At 32.7% G+C, this 27,086-nt stretch overlaps 1 protein-coding gene across 11 annotated transcripts in view; it reads left to right on the top strand.

The window, feature by feature from the left end:
• Positions 1 to 27,086, top strand: part of LOC140062156 (signal-transducing adaptor protein 1-like) — a 62,992-nt gene that overhangs the window by 29,918 nt on the left and 5,988 nt on the right. The window contains exons 4-15 of one of the 11 annotated variants that reach the window (XM_072108223.1): positions 5,832 to 5,888; positions 9,735 to 9,920; positions 10,245 to 10,505; positions 12,058 to 12,196; positions 12,882 to 12,929; positions 14,405 to 14,488; positions 18,145 to 18,167; positions 18,670 to 18,712; positions 20,587 to 20,682; positions 21,722 to 21,775; positions 23,500 to 23,747; positions 26,199 to 26,264. In XM_072108223.1, the coding sequence (XP_071964324.1) occupies positions 5,832 to 5,888; positions 9,735 to 9,920; positions 10,245 to 10,505; positions 12,058 to 12,196; positions 12,882 to 12,929; positions 14,405 to 14,488; positions 18,145 to 18,167; positions 18,670 to 18,712; positions 20,587 to 20,682; positions 21,722 to 21,775; positions 23,500 to 23,747; positions 26,199 to 26,249 (1,290 nt within the window). In that variant the 3' untranslated portion in view covers positions 26,250 to 26,264. The other 10 variants (XM_072108225.1, XM_072108226.1, XM_072108224.1 and 7 more) reach the window with 10 other exon arrangements.

Here is a 27,086-nt window from a genome sequence, read left to right on the forward strand (position 1 = left end):
AGTTGTTACTTTAAGACTGCTCGTTGGCTTTTGAAAAATTCTGTCCTATCTTTTAACACTAGCAGGTCTGAAAAGTATACTAAAAAGTTGTCCAGGTCCCTGACCACATATCTATCTATCATTTTGGTAAAGATCTTGTAATTACTTTTTGAGTAATCCTGCTAACAAACAAACAGACAAACAAACACGCGCAATCGATTATATATACCTCCTTGGCGGGAGTAAAAAACAAACACACACTATCGATTACATATACCTCCTTAGCGGAGGTAAAATATGATCATAAACTACATATTTCAGGGTAGGAGCATGGATCTATCTAATTTATTGGTCCATAGGAGCAGGAGCATTCGACATTATGACTAATTACTCCCTAATTTGACCCGGCCCACAGGTATATATGCCTACTACCTTGCTGGGGATAACGCTGCAACATTAAAAGTTAATAGCATACATTGCCTGTTGATATTCTGTATCAATATTAAAAGAATTATTATTATTATATTTCATTCATATTATTATTACTTATTGTTAAACAAAAATAATTGATAATAAAATTATTTTTGAAGAAAGATTTCTTGTTTATTCAACTACTAAAACTATTATACAATATACAACTATAATAATTTATTCACAGTTTGTAATGTCCTGTCAGAGATATTTTTATTCATTTTAATAAAATACAAAATTAAGCACAAACTGTAAGTTGTTCATGTTAAGCAAGACTGAATGAATGATGACTTAGGTTCAGGAAGTGTAATAATTATCTTTCTAGCAGAATCAATCTATTTTTATACTTCCTATACCAATACAACTTTATTATATTACACTTGTGAATAAATAGCTAGCTTGTCTTGACAAGTTAGTGAACAGTGTGGTGATGTGAGACTCCGTTTTTGGACTTTTTTCTGTTGTATGTTGTCAATTTGTTTGGTTTATTAGTTATCCGCTTGGTATACCAAGCGGATAACTCCTTGTTATTGTATGAGATCAACAGTTTTTTTCTGTATTATTAGTTATCCGCTTAGTAGCGGATAACTCCTTGTAATCGTCCTGTTACTTTTTTTTTTTTTTTTTTTTTTTTAGTTATCCGCTTAGTAGCGGATAACTCCTTGTAACTGTATGAAATCATCTTTTTTTTTTTTTTTCTGTATTATTCTTTCTTTCTGTCAATTTTGTGTCTCGCGTATCTCAAAAACTTGTAAACAAAACATTTTATAACTTTGTCAACATGTGGGCATTTCGCGTATTTAACATAGATCGAAAACCATATAGCAATTTAAATTGAAACTTAACAAAAGTTTAATTTATATCTTGCGCTAACTGACTGTGGGGAAAAAATGGCATGTTTCACACGAAGTTACGCGCGCACGCGCGTTTAAAATTTCAAAATGCGAAGAATCAATTTCTAATCAACTTTCTACGCGTTTCATGACATTTTGAGCATGTCAAAAATTCCCACGTGCACGCATTTTTTTACGCGCGCGGTGGCCACGTACCGTTTTTCCAGCCTTCTAGAGTAATTTTACCATTTTAAAACCATTTTTGACTTAAAATTACGTCATACGAGCACGTCGAATTGGAAAATTTTCGCGCGTTTTTGATGAAAAAGTTCCAAAATTCATGAAAATTATGCCTTTTTTTAAACAGTCATAGATTCTAAACTATGAGGTGAACTTTTTTTTAAATTACATATTCTGGAAGTTAATGAGTTGTAGATATCGGATGATGGATCAATATGGCTAACCGGACATTGTGACGTCATCGTATGGCCACACGAATGTAAAATATAGGATTTTTGTCTCTTTCGTTATTGCTCATCATATTCAATGGAGCGCATCACGCCTATCTGTATTCCTTTTTCTCTGAGATTTTAATATTGTCTAGGTCAATCAACTATCTTACGCATGAGTTAAAAATATTTTAATTTTTATGACGTCACCATGCCTAAAAATTTTAATTAACAGCGTCATTAATTTCATCTTTACAGTAAATTTTAATCTGTTATAGCTCGTAAGAATAAAATGTGATAATCACGATTAAAACGTTTTCAGGAAGCTATGGGATTGTAGATACGAAATCATGTGAACTTTTCGCCAATCAGATGTTGTGACGTCATCATATGGCCAGTTAAATAAACAAAGTCATATTTTCATCTTTTGCGTCATAGTTCATTACATTTAAAAAAGCGCGCATTAATATTTCACGTATTCAAATTTCTTTTAAACGTTAATATGTTGTTGCTGAGATAATTTTCTTCCGAAATTACTACTGTACGTCCTTTTGAAAATTAAAATAAAATACGGGTCCCGTAATTTCACCTACTGTATTTTACACTGTTTGTGACATGTATACAGATTATACTGTGTATACTATATGACAGAAAATATACAGCATTCAGCACTAACAACATATCATATTCTTCAGTTCAGGTCATAATGACATAATCTTTTTCGGTGTGCAATATTCCAACGTATGACGTGCACGTGGCGTTTGTCGTGCGGATAACTAACTCGTCAAAGTGACGAGTTTCATGTCTAGTTCTTCTTTCCATCCTTCCTTTTTGTGGATCGCGTTTCTCTAAAATGTGTAAACATAACATTTCATAACTTTGACAACATATGGGCATTTACGTGAAGTTGTGCACCTCCTATTTTTGAATGACGTCATAGTTGCGCAACGTAACTTACGCGCAATTTTATGAATTTCAATGATTGATCATAGATTAAAAACCAAAAGTCATTTAGTATTGACACTTTGACAAAATTTAAGTCATATCAGGGGCAAACTTTCTACGGATTAAAAATGGCATGTTTCACAAGAAGTTACGCGCGCACGCGCATTTAAAATTTCAAAATGCGCAAAATTAATTTCTAATCAACTTTTTATGCGTTTCTTGTCATTTTGAGCATGTCAAAAATTCCCACGGGCGCGCAATTTTTTACGCACGCGGTCATAGTTTCTAAAGTAAACCGTGAACCGTTTATTTTTATTACAAAATCTAGAAGTTGATGAGTTGTAGATATCGGATCATGCATCGATAAGGCTAAAAAAACATTGTGACGTCATCGTATGGCCACACGAATGTAAAATATAGGATTTTTGTCTCTTTCGTTATTGCTCATCACATTCAATGGAGCGCATCACGCTTATCTGTCTTCCTTTTTCTCCTACATTTATATATTGTGTAGGTCAATCAACTTTCTTTAGCATGAGATAAAAATATTTTAATTTTTATGACGTCATCATGCCTAAAAATTTTAATTACGTGGGTCATTAATTTCATCTTTACAGTAAATTTTAATCTGCAATAGCTCGTAAGAATAAAATGTGATAATCACGATTAAAACGTTTTATGGAAGCTATTGGATTGTAGATACGAATTCATGTAAACATTTTGCCAATCGGATGTTGTGACGTCATCATATGGCCAGTTGAATAAAAAAAGTCGTATTTTCATATTTTGCGTAATAGTTCATCACATTTAAAAGGGTGCGCATCAATATTTTACGTATTCAAATTTCTTCTACACGTTAATATGTTGTTCCTGAGATAATTTCCTTCTGAAATTGCTATCTAAGTGTTTCATTTTGATACCGTCGCCATGTTAAAAATTGGAATAAATGGCGGGTCCCGTAATTTCACCTATTCTACACTGTATGTAATATGTATACAGATTATACTGTTTGCATGTATATACTATATGACACAAAATTGACAGAATTCAGCACTAACAGCATATCATATTCTTCAGTTCTTGTCATAATGCCATAATCTTTATCTGTGTGCAATATTCCAACGTAAGACGTGCACGTGGCGTTTGTCGTGGTGCGGATAACTAACTCGTCAAAGTGACGAGTTTCATGTCTAGTTAGGCTTTTTCCTGTTTTTTTTAAACAATAGTATTTTCTTTCTTTTTAGACTTGTGTTAGGGCCTGTTCTGTTTTTGCTGAGCAGAAATAATTATTAACCGATTATTTTTTTAATCGATTATTTTTGGGCAGCAGAAACGGCGCAAAATGAAATAACTGATTAAAAATAACCGATTAAAAACACTCAATCCATTGCGTGTTTTAACCAATTATTGCGGAGCAGTTTTGAGCTGCAACACAAATAGCGATTATTGACCACACTTTGACCTCTAGAGTATGGCAACCCTTCACAAAGCATGCTGTTTATTTGCGCGATCGACGATGATCAGCAAAACAACGATGTGAACCGATGAGATAATAACAATTAAATGTTAAACATTTGATTGTTATTATTTTGTGGGGAAGAATTATACAGAGAGACTCCAGGATTCTGCGTTACAAGTACACCATTACACCCACCAGTCCAAGCTAACGATGTTTTGCATGTCCTTTTTTAGGCCTGTTGTTTTAGCCTAGCTAGGCCCTAGAGTAAAAGCAACAGCGAAACAAACTTTTCTCGCCGAAATGCCCTTATTAATATAACATTATTCTGTTGTATGTGGTACAGTAGTAGGCCTAGATGTTTATTTTACTATAATATAGCTTTATGTAAGAGTTCAATATTTAATCATACATGTGAGAGTTTTAGGCAGCGATAAGATGTAAACAAACCAACTCTCATCGGCCTTCCATAACTTGATGTGGGTATGGATGACGTTATTTTTAAAAAGCGATTACCAGATAACCGATTAATGTCGGAGACAAATTTTCAGTTGCAACGCGGTCAATTCTGTGGTTTGTGGTACTTGGGAAAAATCGATTAATTTTTATTTTTTCAGCAGAAACAGACCCTTAACTGCGCATAGAGTCGACTATCTGTATTTGCGCTTTACAAATTTACAACCATTGACCATTATAATTCAAATAATTTCTTGATTTCAAAAAAGAATTTGTTTCTAGACTAGTGCATAAAAGTGTTATCAACCTTGCTTCATTTGTGCAATTTGGTACTCTTTTCCAAATATGTTCCCATTTAAAATTCATATTATTAAAACTCCCAATATTTATGACATTTTGGAGTGGAATAAATAAAATAAATAAATATATGCTCCCTAAAGTCATTTTTTCTAACCAAAATCTTTTATTAAAAATGATAAACTAATTCTAAATAGCCACGGGTTTTTCTGACAATGTTTTCAAGATATACTGTAGCCAATTAGGCCTACATATTTAATTGTAGTACAGGCTGAAATAATCTGTTTTGAAAAAAAAAACACAATCGGGGATGCAGGTCTGACACGTGGTCGCTGCTTGCTGGAGATGTTAATCGATACCGTTGAAATTGAAGTCCCTATAGTTATGGAAGTCACTTATTTTAAAGGAAATCCACAAAACATAATGAACTTTAGTTCATTAGATTTTATATTATTTTATTTAAAATGTATTTCTGTTATACGTGATTTGAACAATTTATGCAATTTGAAATTATGAAGATGTTCTTGCACAAATGGCACAGACAATTTCGAATAGTGCATAGTATTGAATGGATTAAGCTATTTTTGTTTAAAATATTGTTCGCAGTAACTTTATAATTGTATTACTATTTTAACAAAACCCTTTAATCAAATTGATTGTTTTGATATTAAATTCGATAGTTAAAGCCGTTGAACATTATACATTTTTAAAACACATGACTCAACTCCATACTCTACATAAGAATAGTTGAACACAAAAATGGCTTCTAATCCATTCAAAGTCTTTACTCTTTCAATATATGGCTCTTTTGCTAGGTAATGAGATTACTGAGATAAGACTCTGGCAAAATCTTGTTTGAAAACCTGTCAAGTGTAATACTCTCGGCAGATTTGGAATAATACGTAATAATGTATAACTAATTCAAATATTATTTATCAATTTTAGGCAACATCATCAGAAGATAGAGACACATGGATTGTAAAGATATATGCAGTTACTATGGTACGTGCATTATATTTATATTATGTAAACAAGCCTCTTTTTAGTCAGCCAAATCTGTAGCTTTTCTCACTAGCTGGCATCTTTCACTTTTTCACAACTTCAATTAAATATGCTCAATGATATTTTACTGCTATTGTTTCTGATCTTATTCATGCATCATTATGCATTATTATTATAACCAATCATAATGATATAATGACTATCTTTGAGTAATTGATGATTTCAAGTGCATATGCGAGAAAACTACTATGAGATCTAATGTCACAGCAGTTAATCATTGTAAAATCATTTTCAAGATTAAAATGAACATTCATTCTGTCCTGCTGATGATTTTGTGCCTACAGTTTATCTGGATAAACAAACATGATATGGGACACTTTTAGACTATATTATTATTATTATTGGCCCTTTTCGTAAAATGTAAAATGTATACCGAATATATTTTGCCAGAGACATTCACATATTAACAATTATTTACACTTGAAGCTTTTGTCTTTGTTTTAAATTTCCTGCTTTATAAGCAACCATTCCTGCTTTGTACCCCATAGCTTTTGGAGGCCTGCCTTTATAACTATGCCTTTTGTTTGTTAACATCTTTGATAGGCTGATTTGTTTTATTATGTAATTTTGTGACTTATATATGTTATCCTTTGTTACAATTCTCTTCACCTGATGATGGGCTATGCCCGAAACATATCGTAAAAATAAATGTATATTGAGGCAGTTTTAACTTATTTGATCTTGATTTTTTTCTATATCCTGCCTATGCAGCTCTTTGATTTATATATTATATATAATATAACACTTGCACTGATGAAGGGCTAGTGTTGCCCGAAAACTCTGCTAACTTTTCTGGCTGTTTACTTTATCGTTTTGATTTAGCTTTTCGCTTTTTATTTTTGTATCTCCATTGAGATCCAGCCACTGATACCCACAGCATTGTCATTTTTTTCAGTAATTTGCCTTTGGATTTATATATATATATATATAAATCCAAAGGCAAATGTCAATGCTGTGGGTATAAGTGGCTGGATCTCAATGGAGATACAAAAAAAAAAACGATAAAGTAAACAGCCAGAAAAGTTAGCAGAGCTTTCAGGCAACACTAGCCCTTCATCATATATATATATGATATAACCAGTGTACCATGTCCTGCATACCTGGCTCAGCCTATATATTGTGCCAGTTCTGCGGTACATTTTATTTCGAAACCTGAGCTGCACTGACGAGATCTAATAAGATCGAACAGTACTGTCTGCAGATTGGATATATATATATATATATTTTATATCTCCCTGGTTGAACTGTCTTTCATTTTTTGGGCCCCTTGATTGTCAGCGTACACTGTTTCGGGTCATCCTCTAAAAATAATGTGTAATAAAAATAAATAAATAAATAAAAAAACCAAAGGTGATTGAAGATCGTCGAAACGATACAAATTCATTTAAAAAAAAACAAAAATCTGGTGATTTCAAATGTACGTACTGCAAGACTATAATACATTTCGTTTGCAGGAACGAATAAATAGACACGGTGATTTATGTAGTCAACTAAAATTAGCACCCTGATTTAAACAACAATTTGTGTTTTTTATGTAACATTAGGGTTGAGGGATTGTGAAGAGGATGAGTACAAAGAGAAACCATTTTTAAATATATCCTTTATCTGTAATGACATAATTGTTTTTATAAATAATATACTGCACTAAACATGGTAAAACATCGATTTAATACTTTGTTGTTTTTTTGTAATTTTAAAGTACATGTAACAATGCACCACTAAAACATTTATATTTTTTGTAATTAATAATTAATACAATTAACGTTGAGAAAAAACAGTAATAAAGTTTATTTGTATAATTATGTGTTTACCCACACACCACGCTTCAAATGGCGACAAAAAATGGTTTATGTATTTATTGTCAAAGATTTTAAGTTTATTCCCTAAGCGCCAATAAATTTACCTACTTGTGTTATACCATATATATATATACTGGAGAACTGAGAGACTGAAATTCGCTAAGCAATCCTTCTGTATAAATGCAGGGATGAGACTGAAAAATCCAAAAAAAGAAGAAAATACCAACCACATCACATAAGCTGGGGAAGAGAGGCTATTGGAGTTTTGCACCTAAAAAAGAGACTTCGCCCTCACTCACCATCACCGTGCATGTGATTTTAAATTGGGTAAGCTGCGAACGATCATCATAGAGACGATGAGGCCCATTTCTTTATCGGCTCGAATGTTTGCGGTTAAAGATGAATAAGAAGTGTGAAACGTTGAATGCAAATGCACTTCCCCGACTGGAAATAAGGCATTCGTGAAGATAACCCTGCGGCCAGTTTCTTTACATAAATATTTGAACAGTTCACGGTTACTAAAACACCTACGAAAAACAAAACGACCACTTTGTTAATATACAGTAAATAGCGGCACCAACAAATGCAAGTTTGCTAGAAAAAAAATCTCATTTTATTTAAAAACCAAACCAAATTTATATACCATCGAGTAAAATTTCTAGAACTAACGCACGATGTACCAAATTATCAGGAAGATTTTCATATATTCTTACTACTAACTATCCTAAATATGTCTACTGCTGTATTGAAATGAATTATAAATTTAACTAGCCTAGGCCTACAGTATATAATACACAATACTTGTGGGCGACATAAACACAATTTTGAATATCAATAAACTTTTAACTAAAACCAAACATGAACAGGTACCATTCACGTCCTTGCCTCAAATTATATAGAGTTTGTGGTAGGTCCATCGCTGAGCCTTATTCCGGTGGTCTGCAGTAGCATCATCGCCTCTTTGCCTAGGCTATAGGCTTGCTTGCTCCTACCCTCGCTCCTTCCTCTACTAGGCTACCTTAAGCCTAGGCTATAGGCTTGCTTGCTCCTACCCTCGCTCCTTCCTCTACTAGGCTACCTTAAGCCTAGGCTATAGGCTTGCTTGCTCCTACCCTCGCTCCTTCCTCTACTAGGCTACCTTAAGCCTAGGCTAGTTACCCAGCAGCCGACCGTGGTCATGGTTGTTTTCCAAAACTCTCCAATTCACAGACACAAACAATTTTCAGATTAATATCACTCTCCATTTTATTATATACAGTAGTTGTAAAGAAAAGTAGGTCCAGCCCCTTTGTATATATTTATGCCCGTTAAAGGTATTTTGCAATCGGAAAATTAAATGGCGTCTACAACAAAAGAAGAATTAAAAATTGATAAAATATTTTTAATATTTTTATATATATCATCTAGCATGTACGGCTGTATGCGCTAGATTGTTTACTCAAAATACTTAAAACTTCAAAACCACCATATTGTCGTCGGAAGCCAATCAAAGCTGAGCTTTCCTGCATGATTGGCATTGATCACGGTTGAATGATTTTGGATTCTGGCTATTTGATTGGTAGACGCGAATCACCCACAGCGGAATGTTTTCTCTCACATGTACCGTGAAGTCACATGGTCTGATTGTTAATACACAAGTTTAAAGCAATAAATTTGTCCGAATTCTGTTAAATAAACAACTTATATTTTACTTACAGGTAGATAGAACTTGAATAACATGTTTTATTGATATTTTCAATGGTGATATATAAAATAAATGACTAAAAACCGTACTTTATACGAAAATTGACCTAGTTAATACAATTGTCGACTGAGGACACAAGTTGTTAAGTTCGTGGCTCAGCTAAATCCCCCGTGTCTCCAACTTAAAAATCCTGGATACGCCACTGAAAGCTCTCCTGATGAAGATCTCAGGCTATTGTCGGTTATCCAGGTAAGAGACACCACTGTATGTACAATATCTTTATGCTATTATTAATTTCTTCAGGGCAGAGTACCAGAGCATATATCATTACTACCAGGCCAAATACAGGATGTGAACGAAATAATAGCAGCAGAAAAACAAAGACGAGATGTAGTTCAATTTGCACATCCATCAACACCAGGAACAGGAAGGAGAGTAACACCAAATGTTCCACCATCAGAAAGACCATCAGTACTCTACAATGATCCAGTAAGTTGCTATGACCAATGATACTAATTTTTTGTTGTGGTGTTAGAAGTTTATTTTTTTAGAAATAAAGTAATTATTAAATTATGCTAAGATGAGGGTCAATTTGATCTCTTTTGTGCATACATAAAATAAATATCTGCTGTACCACATTGAAGGTATTGAAGAGTTTCTATCTGCATCAAGCAGAAGCTTTGTTTCAGTGTTGGTGACTTTTTTCCACTCTTCCTCCTTAGAATCAATAAATTATTTAATTGTATTCAAGGTGGTTTGGAATTGAAAGACATGTCCGTAATGATTGCTTTAAAAAGTATACTTTCTTTTCAGTACTTCTTCTACCCACCACACCTTAGGAAATTAATGAACACTAAGGGGCCATCTTGGTTCTTTAACAAGCTTTCACGTGACCATGCTGAACAGATCCTGAACAAGAATACACAAGTTGGTGACCTATTAATACGAGAAAGTGAGACGCATCCTGGAGAGTTTTCTCTCTCTGTAAGGCAAGATTCACAAGGAAGAATTGTTGTACGCCATTACAGATTTAGAAGGCAGGGTGATGCCTACAAAATGCACATTGATGATGAGGTATAGGCTACTCCTTTGTAAAAAATATTACATCAAATTGGATAATGGTGTTATTGAGGTTTACTGTATGGTGTCAGTGGTGATGGCTGTGTATTGAGTGATGGAACTGTGGTCGTGTTTCTTTACATACTTAGTTATTGCTTTATACGCGTTCCACATCTGCATAACAATTTTAACAAGTTGTAAACAGGTTTGATCTCACGATTTATTACACGTTTTTTATACACTAACTGTGAGAAATCTCGGGAGAAAGCATAATGGCGCGCTATTTGATTACTATGATTGGTTAGTTTACCAGTTCAATACAAGTAGTCGACCTTCTCATTTACGTACCCCTTGGTCTGAGAGAAAAAGTTCGTAAATGAGAAGGTTCGGAAAAAAGCGCCCTCTATTAAATCAGTGGTAAAAACATGTCCAAAAAATGCCCTTTGTACAACTTTACTGTGTATAGTACACTATAAAGAACAAACAGTATTAAAAATACAGTATAAAACAATTATATTTAACATGTAAATTAACACCTTAAATGCCAAAAAGATTGATATTTCTGCTTTTTGTTATGTTACACACATTCTCTGTACCAAAATTCCATCGTTTACTTTTTATTGTGCATATTTTGACACAAACTGTAATTTACGAACTTGTTCCTAAAGTAATAATATCAAATCCGTTCTGGACCGTAAATATTTACATTTTTAAGCTACTATGTATGTGTGGTGTTTGACGACACAGCAAGTAAAATGGAATTCCCAGAGAAATGGCTACGCGACGACTGACAACAAAGTTTTAAAATGTTAATAAATAAGAGTCAAGTGTTTTTTTATATCGTAACCACATGCACAAACCAAACTAAATTGATAGTATGGTCATCGTAGCTAGCCTTTTCTGCACTGCAGTTCGCGATCAACCTTTGTTTTTTCAAAAACACGTGCAGGGTGCTCTCCATGCACTCCAGCAGTGGGGATGATGATCTCTAGCTTAGGCCTAGGCCCTAGACTAAACGGCCTAGCTAACGGCCTAGGAATAGACAACTTTTAAACTAGAAATAAATCGTGGATCGTTTTTAATAAGCTTTGCTTTATTTATTGAAATAATTGTTTTGGGGTAGTTTAATAAATTAAGAAGATAATAAATTAGTAGGTACGTAAAAGTTTTATTAATATTACTGATGACGTCATCGTTCGAACGGCGTTCGCAAAATAGAAGGTTCGTAATTGAGAAGTGTGTAAATGAGAAGGTCGACTGTACGCACTAACAACTCAGGACATCTTAGAAAAAAAAAGCCTCTCATCAGTGTGTTTTTATCCCTATAGATTTCACAAGGGTCTACAAAATTGTCTTTGCACTATGCAAACCTAGTTTTGTTACTTTTGCAGGTGTGAAAAGGGTATTAGTTAAAGTACTTACTATTGTATTGTGCCATAAAGAATCATTTTTAATCATTAATATATTGGAGAGGCAAGTTTTTAAAACGGATTATTCTGTGAGTTCTCTCTTAAATATTAACTTGTATTTTGTGACCATCTGGCATTTAAAGCATATTTTATTTTAGCATCCGCCGTTGCCTACAATGTATGATCTTATCAAGTTCTTTGTTGAAAAAAGTGGAGGAAACCTGAAACCAATGGAGACGAATGATTTTCGCAGGTTAAAGCTTCCTCACAGCCTATATGAAGAGGGCTTTTCTATTGGTACGTAACTTGTTATCAGTTTTAATACTTTAGATCTGAAGGCATTTACAAATATTTTACAATTTTCCAGACAAAAATAATAGTCTGAACTACAGTATACACCTACATTTGCATTAACTTCATACAAAATGATTCCACTTCCTAAATTTGATGAATTTAGGAAGTGAAAAATGTCTCCTGGACACAGTAAAAAGCTCTCTCTAACAAAATGTGATATTCCAATATAATATATGGAGACGATGATGTAACATCACTACAATATTTGAGCACATCGCACTTTTTTTGTCAAACTAGTTTGATAGTGTAGACAGAGCTTTAGAATAACAACTTAATGCTCTTTGTATACAAACAACTTGTGTATGTACTATTTCAGTTTGTTTACAAATAGCCAGATGCCTAAAGGCAACAGTTAAAATAAAATAAAAAAAAATAATTTAGTCTGCAATCTTTCAAATAATAATGTAACAGCTTTGGAGCTTTGTAAATATCAAACTTATAAACAATAAATTAAAATAATATTTTTATTTTTATTTTCTAGCAATTTGAAGCTTTGCCTATTAATGTATTTTAATATATTTCTTATAAAAAATAATTTCTAAAAAAATGTAATAATTTCTAACCAAGAGACGTAGAGGTATCAGTGAGGGATTTCTTTTTATTTAAAATATAATTTGTCCTTCTGCAGCCTCAAAGCTTCGTAGTTATCGCCGTAAGTCAGAACCAGTTGTGAATTGTATGTACCTCATTTTACAAAATTGTATTAAATTTGCAAATATTGTAGTTCCTAAATGCAGTTGGTATTCTATTGCCATCTTCTTCCTTTAAATTAATTTATACTAATTGCTTCTTGCTTTTATAAATTATCTAACAACTAATAATCTGCCTTATGTAAAGAAACTAGCATACTACTATTAAAATTAGTAAGTAAATGGATCTCATGTCAGCTGTTTTTGTTTTTTCATAATTGCCGCTCATACATGTATGATTATTCATAATAACCTCTATTTACTTGAAAGTGTATAATTATTAGTACTATAATGGGTAATGATATAATAGTTGTACCTTGTCTAAAGATTTTGAAATGAATTATTAAAAATAACAACTAAATAGTCAAAGGTTATTCTAACAGTAATCTTATCATTCTCATTTTGCTCAAGGATATCACTGGGTGCAGCAAGCAGCAATTCATTTTATAATATTTTATTAATTTTTTACAATTTTATTTTATTGGACTTTGCATTTCTTAAAGCTTGGTTCCCACTTGAACGTAACGCAAGGACGTAATCGCAACGCAAGCGTTTTAACCAATGACAGGCGAAGTTATAGACAGTTAGCAATCACAAGCGAATAAGCCATCACTTGTGATTGGTCAATTCACTTGCGTTGCGTTACGTCCTTGCGTTGCGTCGCTAGTGGAACCACGCTTTAAGCTTTATCGTTATACATTTCATATTAAAGAATTTGAGTAACAAATAACAAATGTTTATGAGTTGAATGGTTAAGATTGTCTGTTCTACTCATCGAGTTGAAAAACAGCTTTCTAAGAATGAAAATATTTTCCTTATTCAACGAGTAAAAAACATTAATTATTTGTTGACTACACACCATTTTTTATAGAATAAATTTTTATTCAACTAATCTGTCACTTCAATCAAATGTAGGAAGATAGTTTTATTGCGCAAATTAAGCTCTTAGGTTAAATTTACCTAACAGTCACCACTATAACTAAAATGTTTTGTTTTCTTCCATTACTGGCAGCTACAGTGGTGGTGCCAGAGGGCATACGCACAAGCTTAGCATTGGCTGGGGCCATCAAGTGGGGCCGGGGCGGAGCTATCTGCATATCAGAGGCCTTGGGGGAGTGGGTGCAAAGATAGTTTTTTTTGGGTTACTAATCTATGACCACCACCATTGTTGGGCTAATTTTGAAAAGTAGAGCTGCTAGGTCCCCGAAAATTGCATATGTAATCGGACCTCGGATACAAGTAGCTCTCTTCGATGGGAGGTGGGGGGGGGGGGGGGATCTGGCCCCATAGAACCCCCACTGGCCCCACCACTGATATTTAAAAATTCATTTACTTCCATATCATTCATATAAAAAACCTCTTTTAGGTGAATGTTAATGAGGAGCTTCCTATTTGTTTAGCAGAAATTTTGCAGCAAAGAACTAAACATTTGCTTTGCATTTTGCTTTTTCTTTTGTTATAGCATATCCAAAAGATCCAGAAAATGGAGAGAGGAGTCCTCTTGACACCCCTCCGGATGATTACCTACCCCCAATGATACATCAAGGTAATGAATAATATACATATATATGCAGAGACATTTCTTATTAACACAATGTAGTTTACACTGTGATAGGTTCTGCCAGAGTAGAGTTGTGTTTCACAAAAGACAATTTTCAAATGTTATCAATGCCCTTCCCCAGCCCCTTGACAATAACTATTTTATCAAAATGGTTTTTTTTTTGGCGCTTTAAGTAAAAAAAAAAAAATGAATTTACAAAACTACGAAAGCTCGCCTCGCCCGCAGATGGTTTGCATTTTCCTATCTCCTCCTACGACAGCTCGAGTACAGCATCACATTGTTGAAGGCAGGCCGATTTTCTTACTATTTTGTTTATTATTTTGATAGATTTAATATACGTTTATACAAATGTATTGATTTGCGATGAATGGGACAAATTATTTGGTTTAACACAACTAGGTAAATTTATGGGCCCTTGGAGGATAAACTTAAAAGCTTAAGATATAATGATCTTGATCTGGCTTGTAGTAATAAGATAAGATAAGATAAGATAAGATAACTTTTATTGATCCTCAAAAAGGAAATTCATTGCTCGTCATAATAACAAAGAAAACACTATAAAAACAAATATAGCATAAAACCATTCATATAAAAACATCTAAAAAATTACAATATAAAATTATCTTCTTGACTTCCTGTTGTACTGGATGATACCGGAGGGAATAAAGGATTTAGCAAATCGATTTGTTTTCACACTGAGGAGCCTCAATCTACCACTTGGATTAAGTTGGTCTATGATCACTTTGTGGAGAGGATGAGAGGCATCCGACTCAATGCGTTCGAAATCTTTCTGGAGGTGTTCTAGGTGCACATCGGTAAAGGAAGGCAGTTCCAGACCAATCATTTTACCAGCCCGACGGATGAAAGTTTCAAGGCGTCCTTTATTCCCTCCGGTAACATTACCAGCCCAACAGGAGAGGCAATACGTCCAAACACTACATATAACGGATCTATAGAACGAAAGTAACATCAAATCACAGGAGTTAAATTTATATAAAGTTCTCATACAATACATTCTGGGACTTAATTTTTTGCTGATGAAGTCTATATGGTCTCCCCAACTCAGTTTATCATTGAAAACAATTCCTAGATACTTGTACTGGTCAACAATTTCAATTTCTTTACCTTTGATAGTGATTGGTTGAAAATTAAATTTATGTTTAGTCCTAAAATCAATGATCATCTCCTTTGTTTTTGATGCATTTATTTGGAGATAATTATCGTCACAAAATTTAACAAATCTTTGTATTTCGCTACGATAATTTTCATCATTGTTAAGTTATTAGAAATGTTCTTTTTTCCAAACATACAATTAGTATGTAAACTAACCTTGACAGTTTTGCTGTCCTCATCGGACAGCTTCTTCGGAAGTAATGACGATCTATCACCAAACAGATTGACTTCTAGAGGGCCAATTCAGTCATGTGTATGACCCTGTCATTACAACCTTGTCAATAAAAACACAAATATGTATATGTTTATTCACTTATTTATGTAAATGTTTGTCTGTAAAATGATACAAGGAGTAATTAAAAACGAAATTGTAGTTGGAGAGAAGAAGCATGTTTATGTTATGTTTTGTGCCGTTATGTTTTCACCATTGACAGCCATTGGAGTGGAGCTGTATCATGGAGGTGGTGTTTTCCTTCCAATCCCAAGGTCCGGGGTTCAATCCTGACTTAGTGCCATATATGGTTATAACGTACACTCTTTCAATTGCACTTCCTAAGCCCTAGGCCTATACTCTACAATAATCATTTAATTTCATAACTTTTAATTTTATGTTGTATGAGTAGGCCTAATAAAGTTTATTTTGTATTCTTGTTTATGTACACATCATTAGGCCTAATTCGCTGGCTGGGTGGTGACCGAAAACGTGAGCTATAGCCGCAAAAGACCTAGTTTAATTCTTATAAGCCTAACTACACTCCAAGTTAGATGAATCTTCATATATCGGTCATGGATCTAAAATTATCCGAAAGCCACTTTTAGTGTTGATTAAGTTTACTGTCCTGTATATAACACCCTACACTATTTCTAATCTAAGCATTTGTTGAAATAATGCGTTCTCTATTTACCGAGGAATTTGAAGCTTCAAATACAGATTGGAATGTTCCATTTGAACATCACAAATCAATACATTTGTATAAACGTATATTAAATCTATCAAAATAGTATTTTTAAAGAAAATCGTCTTCAACATTATGATGCTTTACTCGAGCTGTTCATTTGGTTTTCAGCCATTAAAATCAATTATCGTAGGAGGAGATAGGAAAATATGTAGCATCCTCTTATTATTGTATGCATGTATTTTTCAAGATGGATATGCATTAGACAGTGTATACCACGATCGGAAACACCCCTATTTGCGGCAAATCGTTGAACCTAAATTTGTTTTAATTGTCAATAAATAATTATCAAACTCAATTTAATTAGTAAACAGGGTTACATCAGGGGGTTAAAATCAGTATCGAAAGTACGAACCAACTTTATATACCATCGAGTAAACATTCTAGAAATAACGCGCGATTTATCGAATTTTGCCCTTACGTAAATTTATATATAGATGTACTGTATGTGAAAGTATATGAAATACTGGGTTTGGGTTTGTGTGATGACACTAATACACCAATATAGATATATAAAATGCACAGAATATTATACAAATAATGAATGTTTATGAGTGAAATTTCATCTTTCACTGAATTCACTAAATTATTTTATGAATATCATTCATTTTTTGTTTATATCACACCTCCTACTTTCGAAGAGGCAGCACTCCAATTTTGAACACTGAGTAGAACAATTATAGATGGCATGACACTAGGGGTTCATCTCAATTCACTCACCGAATAAAAAAAAACAAGTAAAACAAAATTGCAGTACTAAATTTACTCAATGTTCTACATAGCATTTATTTAATACCATGTGACTCACAATCCTCTGGTCAAATGCGTAGAATCCACTTACATGTGTTATACAAATGAATTCATTCTGTATTTAAAACATAATAAATAAAAAACATAAAATTCCTCATCTGTGAAAGAGAACAATTTCTGAAATACTTTCAATTTCCTGAAAAACTATTTGAACAAAATGTACTTCCATCTCGAAACCAGTCATACCAATAACATTCGCGATGAAAGTACAAAATAGGTGGCGCTGTTTTATTTCAAAAGCAACAGTATAAAAAAACTACTTTCCAAACACGAAAAGATATTGTTTTTAGTACACGAAATCATGACCGGAAGTTATTTAGGTGTTATATAAAAAGAAATATACTAGCCATTAAAATAATTTAAATATTAATTCCATTTTTAAAGTTACAAAAAACCTCATTCTTTCATTGCATATTTATAAAATAAATATTAAAATTATCTCCCTGAAAAATGATTTGTTGACTTTCATATTTCCTTGATTTCTAATCTTAACATCCGTAGTCGGTTTACTTATGCTCTTTATCTTGGTAATACTGTACATTCAAGCAGATAACATTTAGATATAGGAAGTGAAAATGTTGATGAACAGTTTAAAAACAATCTCCAAATATTTTGCAATTTAGAACCAATAATAATATATATATATATATTTGCATACTTATTGATACTTGTAGATTAATATTTGTGTTTGCTTTTTTTCAGCAACAGGTCAACCAGAATTCCAAGTAAGTTTAATTGTTTAATCATTCTGATTTTGGGCATTAAAAAAAGAACATTTCATCTTTCATTTAATGAATTTGTTTGGACCATTGCACAATTATAACATTCATTATTTGTTTTATAACACACCTACATTTAACAAGAGAAAGTAGCGCTCCAATTTTTTGCCAATTTGACACGTAGTCAACAGCCTAGCATTGTGGCGCATGTTTTGCTTGCTTTCTGTGTAACAAAAATGAAATGCATATAAATAATTGCATGATTTTGAGATTGCACTCTTGATAACTGAAGAGTTCAATAGAATTTTTATTGAATATCACAATCCTCCAATCAAATGATACGAATCTATTCTATTGTACCCACGGTGGGCTTATACAGTTACTATAAAGTATAGTATTTGTTTAATTTTTAACTTATACATTGTAATACTTTATTATTATGGTATCTATTTCTAGATAAGATTCTGCTATTTACTATTTATGAAAATTGTCTTTTTTCTTTTTATAGAATAGAGGAAGTCCTCAACACATAAGCTATTATAATGTACCAGGTAAGTATTATAGCAATTAAGTTTCATACTAGTTGAATTTCCTAATAAATACATTTCTTCCATAATGCAAGCACGTACGTACTGTGTTTAATGATAATAAGAATAATAGGAATATGAACAATGTAATGTGTACTACAGTCAACTCTCCCAATATATATATATTTTCCGGTTTTTCGAAAGTCCGGTTTCCTGAAAACATATTTTTAAAGTCATCACGTTGTCACTGAAAATGCTTTGAATCACCGGTCCGAATGCTGCCCGGTACGGTCTAGCGTAGGAAAGGCCTAGGCTATGATTGTGTCAAGCTAGTTTTAATTAAATAATACTGATAGGCCTAGGCCTACTTTATTAATATTAAGCTAATTCAATTTACCTTTTTTAAAAGTTACATTATTTACTGTACCAATAAAACATGTTACAGTAGTAAATTATTGTTTCTCAATGTGTTTTTAGCGGCAAAAAGGCCTAGGCTAGGCCTACGTATGTACGGTGAACATAATTTTGGTCGTTTATTGTTTATCGCGAGCTAGCAGCAGCATGGGTGATAAAAATAGCAGAGCGGGGCTTTGATTGATGCGCATGTGCAGAGGTGTCATAATCAAATAAAAACACCCACACTTAGACCACATGTTTTTTAAGCTCCTTTATTTTGACGTAATTTGATAGCAATAAATGAGCCAAGCAATAATGACACAATAATTAATTGGTAACATTTCAAAGTTTATTAACACTAGTTAAGTCAAGTTCATTCCGTTTACGTTTTGCCATAATGATTTCCAAATTTATAACGATGCACATTTTTAGTGAAACATTCCTTTTTAAAGTCCTATTGCAATTGTGAATTTAACAATAATTTAAACAAAACAAAGACACAAAGTGGAATGTAAATCGAACTTTATTAAAAAATAATTCATATGCTAAAAACAATAGACATTAAGACATAGCGCTTCACCGCAGTTCGATACGCAACAAAGCAATTGCCGCTTCGTGGGTTAACAATGAACTGACCTGTCAATCACAGTGTAGCGCTCCATGGCAACATTATTTGATCGTACCGCGAAACGTCGCGCACTTCATGCATGGTCCGGTCAGGGTATGGTTAAAAGCTTTTGTACATTGTGAATGTATTGAATCCGAGTCAGCGACGACGATGTTACGTTGTTTTCGTAAATATTTGGAGTTTTTTAACTGTCAGTCCGGTTTTCAGACGCTAATTTTCGTGTTTTGTACTTCATAATTTGTCCGGATTCCGGAATTGGGTATTCCGGTTTTCATAATAAATTACAGTACATTTAGAATATGGACAAATTGGGCCATCCAAAAAAGTCCGGTTTTCCGTGAATTCCGGTTTTGGGAGAGTCCGGTATTGGGAGAGTTGACTGTATACTGTTTCTAATCTATGTAGTAATAGTAAATACTTAAAATTATGACTATTCGCAACCTAGGACAGTGCAATGTTGTTTAGATGTATATGTATATAATTGTTACTTTATTATTGTATACTTCTTGTCTTTATTAGTTGTTTATGTATACACATTTCTGTATTTCTTTGTATTTTATGAAGACTAAAGTAGTGATATCTTGCATTGTGCATGTGCAGTACTCCCATTTCATACACTATGCTACAAAATACACATGCATAAATACACACGCATCGAATAATAATCAAAACAATTTATTTTATTATTTTATGTATTAGGGCACATGTGGCATATGTTTTACCAATAGTAAATTAATCACTGTACAATCTGTGTGTGTTAACTCGGATAATAGTCTTTATCCGAGAAGACTTGTCTTTATCCGAGAATTGAGTCGGCTTTGAACCCATGCTGATTTTGTTGGCTCGGTAAACATTTAATGTTTTTTTTTTATAGAAACACAACTTCATTTTGACGATGTTCCTAATGATCCTCCTCCACCAACTCCAAAGAGGAGACAAACAGTGTCAGATACTGTAAGAAGACCACCAGGTAACAATAACCATCATAGTTGATTCATCCCTTTACTTTGTGCTCTTTATCAACAAATTATATTTCATTCGTAGTTTGAACAATCTATAATTAATTTAAAATATCATGTGTATTGATTATTAATCATGAATTTATATTAATTTTCTTACTTCTGTTAGTACAGTATTACATAACTGTAATCTATTTTGAAAACATTTTGTTTTATTCTTTAACACTATCCAAAATTTGTAAATATTTTGCTGTATATTACCGTATTTATTATGGAATAAACATGAGTGATCAATGGTGACGTGCCAACCTACTACATTTTGGCAATTATGTGGTCATTATAGAGTCCAAGTTAGTTTTACAAAGTGTCAACTGTTGCACTGCTAGATACTATTACTACATTTGTACATTTAAAGCCGATTTACACAAACGAGCGGTAACGGTAAGAAGAAAACAAAACATAGAATATGTTATTTCTTATGATCATTTGAACAGAATGCAGAGAGTACGGGCAGTTGAGCGGAAATCCGCTCCGGATAGAAACAGATTCTCTTTTGCCAAAATATTGTGTGGTAATGTTGGATTCTGCACAATCAACAACATGATTGATGTGATGTCATCTATCAACAACTGTTTTACGTGCGTCCATCAAGACAATATGTTAATAATATGAGTGTCATAGTAGACCAGTTTCAGAACTTATTATTCAGAAAAACAGAAAACTATACAAAATTTGATTGGTTGTATAAAAAGATACATTTGGGAATTTATTAGGCAAAAAGCGACGATGACTGGTATACTGGACATCTAAAACCAGGCCTAGCTGCTCTAGGTCTACTGACAGTCAGTCAAATATCTAATCCAGGCCAGTAGTGCAACATGCATATAGCCTCAAGGCCTACAAACACTTACTTTCTACCAAGAAGAATTCTGTGTGAATGAGACTAGTGATGCGTGTTTTCGCCAACCGTTACCGCTCGTCTGTTTAAATTGTCCTTTAGTACTTGATTATTTTCTTTTCTGATCAATTATAATGTACTTTACCTGATAGAATTACCTCCATCCAGACGTCGACAGTCAGAACCAATTGTTAAACCAACATCCTGTATGTAAAACAAATTGATAACATTCACCACTTTGTTACACTAAAGCACCACTTTGTTTATATCTATTTTACTAATACAGGTTTAAAGAAAGCAAAATAACAGAATGTTAAAACCATCTATTGATGAAGTGTTTTTCTCTAATTTGATAATTATTATTAAATGCATGACTAGTTTATAATAATGAAATGGTAATAGTGTACATAATAGGAAATTATTTAAATTAATTCTGTGTTATAATTCACACATGCAACATCTGTTAGAGGGTGATCCTCCTTAACCACTTTACAAAGAAGCAATCCCTTCCACTAGAAGACTACAAAAACTCCATCCAAGTCCAAGGGAAGCACACTAGAACATTCCTTTCAAGGTGACTATATCAAAGGAGCTTAGGTTGATCAAGTTTTTTTTTTATCATGATCCATACTCTATCTACTAGTTGGATAGCCGAGTGGTTAGGACACTTGACTGTCATACAGATCAATTCCCGACAACTCCCAGTCCACTCAGCTGTAAATGAGTACCTGGTTGAAAAAAAAATGCGGCATTGAAAGGAACTGTGGCCACCCTACCACATAATGCTGAGGCTTAGTACAATGAGCTCCTAACAGCTCATTCTCCTACGTTCAGAGAACACGGGATTCACCTTTACCTTTTTACTCTATCTACTAAAGTCATTTTAAAATAGTATTTTATTATTAACCTTACTAGCTAGGTTCTCATTCAGAAATTATTGCGAGTTCTTTATCATGATGTTCTATATGAACCTGCAGGAAGTTGTTAACATGATCTTGTTTATCACGTTAAGTCCGGCTAACATGCGCCTGTTAATTATCATGATCTTACGAAGTTATGATATTATCATAGTGTCATCAGTGGTGGTTGTGATTTTAATATTTAGCTATATTTTTTAACTATTAGTTTACACAACTGATTTACGTAGCATTTTAAACACAAATATTACATAGTTTAAAGTAATGTACCTCTAGCCCATCAGTGCCTGTGAAATGTGCTGCGGTTCCGATCCGACACTGGCAAATCAAATCAAAGTCAATGTTACGTTGTAAAATTTGATGGCACAACAGGTGTTAAGACCCTTAAAACAGCAATTGTTATACCGAATCGTACAGTGTGAATAGGTGTTAAAAATTGCTACACGTCTGAATAGGGTATTTGTAACAGCTGTTAAATAAGGTTGAAAAGTGGTTTTTAGCTAATATTTTATATAGAAAATTTACTAATATCATCATTGGTGACGTAATGGCTATGAGTGCTCACTGGCTAAACACAGGGGCCCCAGAGCCTATGAGCTGCCCAATGCAACTACCCAGAGAAGGAGCCGTTAGGAATGCTCTCCTGCGTTACACCACCGATCATCACAGATAACCACTTCACCTCACTTCTAATTTATAGATAGAAACTTTAAAGCTACAAAGGATATTGATATTTATTTCTTTTCAATTGTGTTGTAAAAAATGGGTTTTTTTTCCACAGAATGTGCTGTTTAAAAAAAATTTGGACTTAATAGGTTATTAAGACTTTTCATGGGTATTCAAGTGTTACTGCAGTAGGCTTTAAATACTGTGGTTTTTGTTTAAGCATTCTGTCAACACGATTTTGTTTAAAGTACCATGTGATAATATGTGTGCATATGATTCTAAGCAAGGTGTTATTACAGTTAAATGTAGGTTCCAGTAAATGAAACATTTTATTTTTTTGTGTGCAGCTGCTATTACCAGTTTAACCCGAAGTGCCACACGGCCAACCACCTCACATCAGACATTAAGACCTGCAGGTTCGTTAGCGCATGGCAATTCTTGGCATGGGCAACAGGCACCTATCACTGTCGATAGTTCTACACTGCATGATCTTAATCGTATGTCGATATCAGACTCCAACAGAGGAACAGTTAACAATCTGGGTGCAACGTCGCCCAATAACAGTAACGATGATAATATGTCTACATATCTGGAAGTGAGTTGGGTAATTTGTTACTGCTCATGCGCAGCAGAAAAGAAAAGAAATTGCAGGCTGAGCTATAGCCAATTCTGATCATATAGACAGTTATGCATTGTGGATGCATTCATTTAAATAGCAAAAGATTTATTTCATATTAACGTACAGTTCCAGTATTTTGGCACTAGCAGTAAATTATTTGACTGTCATCAGTATAATAGAAAGCTTTAGATTTAGCAATAGCCTAGAATCTAAAGCTCTCTCTACACTATCAAACTCAGTTTGACATGCCCAAATATGGTAGTAATGCGTATGACATCATTATTTCCATATATGGGCATATAAACATGCGCATTTGAACCCTTTTTTCGGAGAAATTGAATCGATAAATTAAAACTAAACTTTACTAGAAAAATCTAAATCCACAATGTATATCTATCTATTGTGAATCCTTAAACTTCCTAAATAGCAAACTGATGTTACAAACTAACACTGCATTAGCAAACTCTAAAGCATGCTGTAGCAGTTAATACTAATATTCTTAATTTTAATGCTTAAAATATTAAATTTAATAAACAGTACTGTAGATTACAAATGCTGAATATTTAGATTTAATATAACAGTAAAAGTTATTCAATATGTGTTTGACATTATCAAATGAATATTGTCATTTTTAAAATTTAACACAATTTAATCAAAGTATAGGCTTGTTTATTATATGAATTCATTTTCATTTCACATAAAATACATTAAAAGATGAAAAAGTCCATCAACAAAAAGCTAAAAGGTTATGCGTGGTTGATGATCTAAAAAACTTACTAAAACAACTATAAAGTCCCATTCCCTACGTTTTTTAGATCTAATTAAAACGCCTAGGCCTAGCCTAATACTAAACAGGCCTACCTAGGCTTACTACTAGCTAGGCTGAAAGGCACACGAAACTTCGACAGGAAACTGGAACTCATCTAGGCTATAATTATGTTTTTTCCAAAGCTAAGCAAAGTTTTCTGAAGCTAAGATGCCTATTTGATCTAAATTAGTACATATATATCTCTCCAAAAATGTACTTCCATCGCTAAACCAGTCATAACATTTAATCTTCACGGCGAAAGTACAAAATAGGTGACGCTGAAAAACCTTTTTTAATACATGAAAAAGAGTACTATTAAACAATTGTTTAATAGCGCGTACTAAAAAACCTTCAATCCTCCCTACTCCCGAGATCAACATGCATTATCTCCTTATTTTCAAAATATGGCTGCATCATAAGTTTTTGTGACTCTAATAGTAACCTCCATTGGTTACCATTAGAGTAGTTAGGGTTATTATTATAGATTGACTTATAAGGTGGCTTACTATTAGAATGGGGGTTGCTATTAGAAGATTTACGGTATACTAAATAATTATGGAGGCTGAGAGATTAGAATGTTCCATTCATTGCCAAGAAAAATGTTTCTATAAACCTATATTAAATCAAGAAAGCGAAGCATCCTAGTATTAATGTGCGACATTATTGTGTACCCATTAGACAGTGTATACAACAATCGGGAAAACACTCAAATCGTTGAAGCTAAATTCATTTAATTGTCAATAACTAATTATCTAACTCAATCAGTACCGAAAGTATGAACCAACTTTATATACCATCAATTAAAAATTCTAGAAGTAACATGTGATTTACTGAATTTTGCCCTTGCGTAAATTTATATATAGATTAGATGTCATAGCACAATAAGGTAAATTCGGTTATGATGCAATTATTTATAATTCCTTTGTAACGATAAACAGGAGAACCAGTGAACAATAAACCCTTTGTTTGATTTGATCTATAACTTTTATTATTTGCGAGCCTTATATTAACCAGTTTAAATTTCATAAACATAACTTATATTATATTTATAAAATTTATATCTGTTAAAGTATATGAAAGTATATACCTGTATTATTTCACAAATTTTTCCTTTCCATTGGTCAATTTTAATGAGTGAAACTAATTAAAAGCTATCTTTTGAAAACCTCAATTCTTTTTTTTTTTATTTTTAGCTTCTGTAGAAAATCTTTAGAAACTTTTTAGTTATTAACTAGTGTCTAGAATTTTTCTAATATTCAGCAAAAAATTACAATTCTTTTCTATATTAAATTCTATATATATAATTTTTAATATATAATAAAAATTACTATCACTTTATACTGTATACCATAAATAGAAAAGGATAAAGTATTTCATCTATGTAAATGCCAAATAATATTTCAACTATTATCTCTTAGATTTAATATTTCTAATATTATTTTTGCTTTACTTGCAGAGTGAATGCGATATATTTTAATTTAATTTAATAAAAGTGAAACAGGTAATTACCGGTTGATGCTGGAGGTGAACACTATCAGTTATATTGATAAAATTGTGTTAGGGCATGTGAAAGGTTTCCAACTAAATTATTAATTTATTAAATGTGAATTTATTTATAGGCACGTTACCATACAAGTTTTGTTGCTTATAAGGACTTTAAGAAGCAGTAACAGCAGCAGTAGCAGGTTTATATGTAGTATAGGATAGTTTATTTAATATGTATATATTTGTGCTAAGTCTTATCTCAATTTTTTTCTACATGGTGACTTTTTAACAGATATTTATTTAATTGTTTTTCTGGTAAACATCTAAATTCTTTTTCTGCCTTATAGTAATGTTTATATAATTTGTGGTAGCTTCACATTCTTCATATAAACTCAATTTATATTGGCTAATAATCAATCAAATGTAATACTTGTGAATTATGAACAAATAATTCAGTAAATTATTACATATATAACAGGCTATAAACAGTGCAGAAGATAAGTTAAAAAATTAAACACAAACAATTAACTATAATATAAAAATAATATATTTTATTTTGAATTACTCAATTCCCTGACGCAAAAAAACTACAATTACAATATATTTTATGCAAAGAAATTATATGGTACATTAATAAAAATACTAAATTTGAAAGTTGATCAATATAACTATAAGAGTCTAGTAAAGTCTATTAAAATATATACTTACAATGGTGGCTTATGATTGGTCAATAATGAATTTCTATCCTGCTTTATACTGGTTCAATAGAGTGGGTAAAAATGTGTAAGTAAACGTGTGTAATAGTGGATTTGAGAAAAGTGTTGAGAGAGCCGTATGTCGTCATAGCATTTGAGTATGAAGTAAAGTTCATATTATAACATGCATTGGTCATATTGCTACTAATCTACAGTGCAAATACCACTAATATTAATGCTTTTTTCACTATAATGTGTATGTAAGTCAAGTTATATAATAAAGGGATGTATATAACTCAATTTTAATTTAAAGTTATGATTCCTAAA

This window comes from Antedon mediterranea, chromosome 11 (assembly GCF_964355755.1).
Source record: "Antedon mediterranea chromosome 11, ecAntMedi1.1, whole genome shotgun sequence".
Taxonomy (NCBI): Eukaryota; Metazoa; Echinodermata; class Crinoidea; order Comatulida; family Antedonidae; genus Antedon; species Antedon mediterranea.